The 8,381-nt window shown below is 37.6% G+C and overlaps 1 protein-coding gene across 2 annotated transcripts; it reads left to right on the top strand.

The window, feature by feature from the left end:
• LOC103400620 (coatomer subunit beta-1) lies at positions 1-7,463 on the top strand. 2 transcript variants are annotated; one of them, XM_070820412.1, is made up of 6 exons: positions 29-156; positions 517-676; positions 1,296-3,352; positions 4,159-4,668; positions 5,639-5,724; positions 6,808-7,463. In XM_070820412.1, the coding sequence occupies exons 3-6, from the start codon at positions 1,310-1,312 to the stop codon at positions 7,010-7,012; spliced, it is 2,844 nt and encodes a 947-aa protein (XP_070676513.1). In that variant the 5' UTR covers positions 29-156; positions 517-676; positions 1,296-1,309; the 3' UTR covers positions 7,013-7,463. The 2 variants fall into 2 exon arrangements, with proteins under 2 accessions (XP_008337493.2, XP_070676513.1); XM_008339271.4 differs by lacking the exon at positions 517-676 and having other exon boundaries at positions 1-156.
• The last annotated feature ends 918 nt before the right edge of the window (positions 7,464-8,381 follow it).

Raw genomic sequence — 8,381 nt, 5'->3', positions numbered from 1 at the left:
ACTGTGCCCCGCGGATCGAACAGCTATATGGGCCTGTAAACTGGTTTTTGTAAATATGATATAAATATTCAGCCATTTTGGATCTGATTCCTCTCTGCACTCTCTACGTTGCTGCATCTTCTCAGCTCAATTTTGGACGCAGGACAAGAAAGAAAGGTCAGTTTCTCTCTCTCTCTCTCTCTATCTCTGCTAGTCTCCAGATCTCAAAACTTGATCATTCTTTTCTGTTTGGTTACCGAGAAAATTGAGAGAATATATTCTCTTTGACGTATAACGATGCCGGATTTACATGGAATAGAGCTTCTGGTTTTTGTTTGATTTCAGTTTTGCTCTCGTCAACTGATTAGTGCTGAAACTTGTGATTTGATTGATTAGTGCTTGGTTGATTTCTCCTTCCGAAGCTAAATTCGATAATTTGAGGATTTTTTTTTTCTCCTCTTCAAATTTTGTTGTTGTTGATCTGAAATGGTAGAATTTTGATTTGAAATTGAAGAGAATTCTTGTTGTTGCTTATAGAAGTTGAAACCGAGGCTTGGACGTAAATGTAGACGCAGATCAGTAATGTACATTTGATAAATCCAGCCGAGACAATTTCGTTAAGGCTAGAATTTCAGATCTGATTTGTTCTGTTTCGAGCAAATTCGGAAATTGACATTCTCTTTTCACACGTTTCAAGGTATAAATTTGGGTGATCAAATGTATTTGGTTTCTTTACTAGTAGAAGTACCGTTTTCTCGCAAGTTAAAATTGACTGTCTAATAATCCTGTCCATGAATGGCGGCAGCAAGATCCTGAATATACGTGACAGAAGAGGGGTTTTCATGAGTCTCTACACGGCATGATTTTTAATTTTGATTGTACTTAACATGGAAACAGGTGTATATGAAGTAGAAAAGTGAGCTTGTTTGCTATAATAAACTTTTGTATGAGTCCTTCTGGTTCTCTATGAAGAAAATACATATAGTGCCGGAGTTGTTGGGTAGTATGTATATCTAAATGACATATTGATAAACTCGGTGATTACATTTTCTGCACTTAAAGCATGGAGTTCAGTTGTTGAGCTAAATATTTTGTATTATTAGGAAGTAAGTCAAATTCAAACATTTTAGATGTGATTACGCAGTAAACCGTATAAGGCATTGTCCTTATGTACCTTGACAAACAGCCCAGTCATTTTATATATATACATATATATATATATAAATATATGCATATGTGTATGTATGTATTGGTTATCACATGCTTAAGTCATTCCATTGATGGTTTAAACTAAATAGGAAACCATTGTTTTTCAGGAAGTAAATTAGAAATGGAGAAATCTTGTAGTCTGCTCGTTCACTTTGATAAAGGGACACCTGCAATTGCAAATGAAATCAAGGAATCTCTTGAGGGCAATGATGTGGATGCAAAGATAGATGCAATGAAAAAGGCAATCATGCTTTTGTTGAATGGTGAAACATTACCTCAACTTTTTATTACAATCGTAAGATATGTTTTGCCTTCTGAGGACCACACTGTCCAGAAGTTGTTGCTCCTATATTTGGAGATAATCGATAAAACTGATCAAAAGGGTAGAGTTTTGCCTGAAATGATTTTAATATGCCAAAATTTGAGGAACAACCTACAGCACCCCAATGAGTATATTCGTGGTGTAACTTTGAGGTTTCTTTGCCGGTTGAATGAGCCTGAAATAATTGAGCCATTAATCCCTTCTGTTTTGCAAAATTTGGAGCATCGGCATCCTTATATTAGAAGAAATGCTATATTAGCTGTGATGTCCATATATAAGCTACCAAACGGAGAGCAACTCTTGGTTGATGCACCTGAAATGATTGAGAAGATTCTTTCTACAGAGCAGGATCAATCTGCTAAGCGGAATGCATTTCTCATGCTCTTTACTTGTGCCCAGGAACGTGCAATTAATTACCTTTTGACCAATGTTGATAGGGTGTCTGAATGGGGTGAATTGTTGCAAATGGTTGTGTTAGAGCTGATACGAAAAGTGTGTAGAACAAACCGTGGGGAGAAGGGGAGGTACATTAAGATCATTATATCTTTGCTGAATGCGCCTTCAACTGCAGTTGTATATGAGTGTGCTGGAACACTTGTTTCCTTGTCGTATGCTCCTACTGCTATTAGAGCTGCTGCCAATACCTACTGTCAGCTGCTTCTTTCTCAGAGTGACAACAATGTGAAGCTTATTGTTCTTGATCGACTGACTGAGCTAAAGTCTTCTCATAGGGAAGTTGTGGCTGATATGTTCATGGACGTGCTTAGGGCACTTTCTAGTCCAAATCTTGACATCAGGAGGAAGACCCTAGACATTGTTCTCGACTTGGTTACGCACAAGAACATCAATGAGGTTGTTCTTACTTTGAAAAAGGAAGTTGTTAAGACTCAGAATGGAGAGCTAGAAAAGAATGGTGAATACAGGCAGATGCTTATTCAAGCCATTCATTCTTGTGCAATAAAGTTCCCAGAAGTTGCGAGCACAGTGGTACATCTGTTGATGGATTTCTTGGGAGACAGCAATGTTGCTTCTGCTGTTGATGTGGTGATTTTTGTCCGAGAGATAATAGAAACCAACCCTAAGCTAAGGGTGTCTATAATAACAAGGCTATTGGACACGTTTTACCAAATCCGAGCATCACGGGTTTGTTCTTGTGCCCTTTGGATTATTGGAGAATATTGCATGTCACTTTCTGAAGTTGAGAGCGGAATTGCAACAATTAAACAGTGCCTAGGAGAATTGCCCTTTTTCTCAGTTTCAGAAGAAGAAAGTAATGATTCTTCAAAAAAGGTTCAGCAAGTAAACTCCATGACTGTGTCTTCTAAAAGACCAGCTATTCTTGCTGATGGAACTTATGCCACGCAGAGTGCTGCATCTGAAACTGCTTTCTCTCCTCCTACCCTTGTTCAAGGATCCTTGGCATCTGGGAACTTGAGATCCCTGCTTCTCACTGGTGACTTTTTCCTGGGAGCAGTTGTTGCATGCACTCTGACCAAGCTTGTTCTGAGATTGGAAGAGGTCCAGCCATCAAAAGTTGAAGTGAATAAAGCATCTTCACAAGCACTGTTGATCCTTGTCTCTATGCTGCAATTAGGACACTCTCCAGTTCTTCCACATCCAATTGACAGCGATTCTTATGATAGGATTGTCCTCTGCATAAGATTGCTATGCAATACTGGTGATGAGATTAGAAAAATATGGTTGAAATCTTGCCATCAAAGTTTTGTTGACATGCTTTCAGAAAAACAATTAAGGGAGACAGAGGATATAAAAGCAAAGGCTCAGATTTCTCATGCACAACCGGACGACCTTATTGACTTTTACCATTTAAAGAGCAGGAAGGTACAACTTATGCATTTGTTATCCGTTATATATGTCTAACCGTATCTGCAAATTCTGTAAAGTCTGACAATAATTTCTGGACCTGACTTTCACTGTTGTCATTTCAATTTTTTATGTTGACCAATTTATATAACTTGTGATGTACTAGTATACTACACTGTATGGTTGCTTATCTGTTAGTTTTGGCATTTTTTAAGGGTTAATGTCAGTTTAGTACCCTGATGGTGCATGTTCATACCTGTGGTTTCAATTTGGAGACTTTATCGCCCTTGCCTTGTGAGATTTTGACAATATGGGCCGTCGTTGGGTGACTGTCAGGGGAATTGTACATTGATGATGTGTCATATTTGGAGACTTTATCACCCTTGCCACATGGATAAATTATATTAATAGAAAATACAATTGTTTAGAATGATTACAAATGTACCATTGTTTACAGTGATTATAGAATACAATTGCTTATGTCAAAATGTATCATATGAGATGTGGTTTCCTCATTCTTCGTCTGCCGAGCTCATGCCTTTTGAGCGACATGCTGATTATCTTGCTATCTTTCACAAGGATATATCATGGTCTTAGTTCTATGTCTCGTATGAAATTTGCTTACACGCTTAAGTTTTCATTGGAGTCTATTCCCTAAGTCAGGTCTAGGTTAGTTTCAAACAAGCCTTTAGTCTTATTTCGAATCTTTTGGTTTTTATTGGTTTGTGATAGCTAAATTTGATATTTTGTTAAACTTAAATATACGTGCGTATTGGATTGGTATTATATTTAAATTAATTCTCCATTCTACATCTGAAATGAAGGGTATGAGCCAACTAGAACTGGAAGATGAGGTTCAAGATGATTTAAAACGTGCTACAGGACAGTTTGTCAAAGATGGGGATGATGCAAACAAGCTTAACCGAATCATCCAACTCACTGGATTTAGCGACCCAGTGTATGCCGAAGCATATGTGACTGTCCATCATTATGATATTGTCCTTGATGTCACAGTTATTAATCGTACCAAAGAGACCTTACAGAACTTGTGCTTAGAGTTGGCAACCATGGGTGATCTTAAGCTTGTTGAGCGGCCACAGAATTATACTCTAGCTCCTGAATCTAGTAAGCAAATAAAGGCTAATATCAAGGTGTCGTCAACTGAGACTGGAGTCATATTTGGAAACATTGTTTATGAGACCTCGAATGTGCATGAGCGTACAGTTGTCGTCCTCAATGACATTCATATCGACATAATGGACTACATCTCTCCTGCTGTTTGTAGTGATGGAGCTTTCAGGACCATGTGGGCAGAGTTTGAGTGGGAGAACAAGGTATGCAGCAGTCCTTTCTGTCACCGTTCTCCTACACCAATAATAAAGTTGCTTGCATAAATTTTGCCATCACCACTAGTTTTGGGGGCATAGCAATGTTTCTGTTACTGTTTTATCAAATCTTAAATTGTATTCACCGTTCTGGTTTGATGAATTTGTCTTGTCATACTTTCCTTTTTCTCCCTTTTGAACTCAGTCAATCTCTTTGTATCTGTTTATCGGTCATGTATAGATTGGTGGATCTTTTATTCCCTCATCTCCTATATCTCGTTTTAGTGTCTTAGTCTCTAGTGACACACATATTGTTGGATATGGAACGACTAGGGAATATAAAAATACTGTACTTAGTGGGCCAATAGGTGAATACATAACACATACATGAATCCTGCAGCATACACTGAACAGCGCCTATGATATTATATATGTACATGCTGATAAAAGATAAGGAAGAATCAAGTTTTCTGCAATTAATCTCTTTAAGTTCTGTGACACATGTTATAGCTAAATATGAAGTGATGTGGTGGTTGAAACTTTCTAGTTCATGGAAATTTTCATTACGCAGGGAAAAAGTGTTCTTTCATTCAATGTTAAGCTGACGTTGTTGCCTTTTTTCTCTCATTGTTACTCTTGTTTGTTTTTTATATATTAACCAATCAAAGTAAACTTTACTAATTTAGTGATATCTTGTTTAATGTATTGTGTATGGCTTGCGAGCTGATCTTAAATTTGTATTGGTCATGGACTTATGCAGTGTGTTCATCTTGTCTTGAGATCTTTGATTTGCTTTGTATTTCAGATCACCGTATTCAGTTCAGTTTCTTGCTTCTACCTTTTCATAAAGGCTCCATTTCATTTAATTCAAAATTAGTATCTAGTTGAGCAACTGTGAATGGTCTTAATTTTCCATTTTTGTTTTTGCTTTATGAGAGTAAATGGAGTTAAATCTTGATGACATTGTGTTCTGTTTCAGGTTGCTGTCAACACTGTAATTCAACATGAGAAGGAATTTCTTGACCATATCATGAAATCAACCAACATGAAGTGCCTCACTGCACCGTAAGTCGTCCTTTCCACTGCTAGAATTCCTTTTACTACAATTAGGGTTCAGTGAGAAGAATGTCCACACCCTATCATACCTAGTTTGGTGTTACTGCAAGCTGTTAACCATTAAAAAAATTGTGAATTTGTGATTCCAGGCTAAACCGCTCATGCTAGGCTTATCGCTGAAGTTGATTTCCATGTTATTTAGTTGAAGTTATGTTGTAAATAGGAAAAGGATTTAAGGGCCTGTTTGGTACTCTATTTGAGTCCCAAGTTTTATAACTCAAAAACTGTTTTTCAGTTTTTACCTCAAATACTTGTTTGGTACTTGGTAGTCCCATTTTTAAAAACTGGATTGAAGACCGACTCCAAAAGATAAATCTATTTCATAAAAACACAAATTTTCTGTTTTTTTTTTTTTTTTTTTTAAATTTAAATTTTGATTTTTAAGATCTCATAATAGTTTTAAATTCCATACCAAACAAGTTTGAGTAATAAAAAAATTTACAAGTTGATTTTGAAAATTACCAAAGTTTTTTAATAGAATACCGAACAGGCCCCAAGTTTCCGAAATTTCCTGTAATGGTTCATGTTCATTGTCGAATGCATTGTGCTGGGGCTGAGTATTCAATGGAGTTAGTTGGGCTTGCTATATCAATCTTGTTAGACTGATGATTTTTCGCATTATTTAGTTTAAGATAGAGATGATGAGGACAGATATAATCGGCTTCTGTTCTTTATAGCAGATAAATAATTGTTGGATTTCATAAATCTAGATTTTTTTCGTTTCTTTGGGCTATAAGATGTGTGATCAAGCTTGGGTCTGGTTGTGTTGGCTTGCATGAACCAATTCAGATCTCAATGTTGTTGAAGTCCAGCTGATCTATGATTTCATGCTTGTTCATCAGTTCGAATTGGTTCAACTGTCTGACATAATTTCCTGTTTTTCCCCGCATATCAAGAGTCCAGTAAAACAGAATAGTATCTTTCCTTTGTGCTTTGAGTTTTTATCGGGACATTTCTAGTCATTAATACATCGTTTTGTTTTTCTCACGAAACATTTGTATTTGTCTCTGACATCATCCTGTCTGATTTCAGGTCGGCACTGGATGGTGAGTGTGGATTCCTGGCTGCCAACTTGTATGCGAAGAGTGTGTTTGGAGAGGACGCCTTGGTGAATGTTAGCATTGAAAAGCAAACAGATGGAAAGCTTAGCGGCTATATCCGGATAAGGAGCAAGACCCAAGGAATTGCTCTCAGTTTGGGCGACAAGATTACTCTCAAGCAGAAGGGAGCTAGTTAAAAAGACGTTGCAGTTGAACATACATACACCGGTACAGTGGTACTCTTCTATCTGAATCTGTGATTTTGAAGAATAAACAAATCTGACAGAGCTTATTAATCATTTGCGGTTTCAATAATGCATTTGAATCATGCCTCTCCTCCTGAATGCAAGTTTTGTTCCTTTTCACTCCGTTGGTTGGTACGTCATAAGCTGCAACTTGTGCCGGTGATTCTCTTCAAGTTGAAGGGTTACTCGTCGCAAACATCTTAAATTTTCAACTTAGGGATTCATTTTAGGCATGTATTTTATTCGAGAGGCTGCCAGAACCGCAGCAGTACTCCGTTTTGCTTCCGTTGAGGTGAGTCATTTTTCTTTCGGATAATCTTTCATGAAATTCAATTGTATGTATTATTTCAACATTACTGTTTGTTCAGAATGCTTAGAAACCATTACATTATTTGTTCAGCCATTGAGAATCGAATTTTCGTATCGGTAGGTTTCTCGAGGATTTGATTAAATGAGTACAACTCAGTACGTGACTGCAAAACAGTTAAGAGAAAAATGCCGAATGCATGCCGCTTGCTCAATTAAACTCGTTTTTCATGCTATTTATGAAACGCAACACTCCCTGATATGACTGAGGTGACAGTACTCAAATCCCTCGTCCAATCAATACAAGATAGATATCACCTGGTTATGCATTCCTTTAGGTACCATTTGGTACGTGGGACGGGACATAACAGAGTGAGACGTGGCGTTCCGTTCCACATTTGGTGCGCTTAAAATGGGTGGAATGCGATGTTCCAATGGACGAATTTTGGTTGAATTTTTGTTCCGCCTCATCCCCTGGAATGACTCGTTCCGTGGAACACAAAATTATAACCTCTTTGTCTCCTTCCTCCTTGTTTCCATCCGGAGGCATCTTTGCTCCCTCTCCTCTCCGTTCCGTCTTGTCCTGTCCTGTCCCGTCCCGTCCCGTATGCATACCAAACGATACCTTCGTTTGGTGGAACGGACATGATTGGTTATTGTATTTCAGACTGGTTAGGGTAGGATTGGAAGGGATGGGTTGAGATACTTGTCTAGCGTATAGTGTAAACAAAGTCAATTGGATAGGCTGGGATATGAAAAACATTTTAAAGAAAATTTGATAAGTATCTTACACCAAACATTAGACAAGTGTCTCATCTCAACCCATCCTTTTCAATTTTAGCCTAACCATATTGTAATACAATAACCAATCTTGTCCGGTTCACCAAACGAGCCCATAGTTCACCTTCCTTTCCTTGCATATGAGAGAACATTTATGCATTCCTTTTAACTGTCGTATACATTTTTATGCATTCCTGAGAGAACTCTTCCCCTTTTTTCTTCCCAATCAACGATA

This window comes from Malus domestica, chromosome 04 (assembly GCF_042453785.1).
Source record: "Malus domestica chromosome 04, GDT2T_hap1".
Lineage (NCBI taxonomy): Eukaryota > Viridiplantae > Streptophyta > Magnoliopsida > Rosales > Rosaceae > Malus > Malus domestica.
Note: the sequence above shows the minus strand (reverse complement) of the source record. Positions and strands in the feature narration are given on the sequence as shown.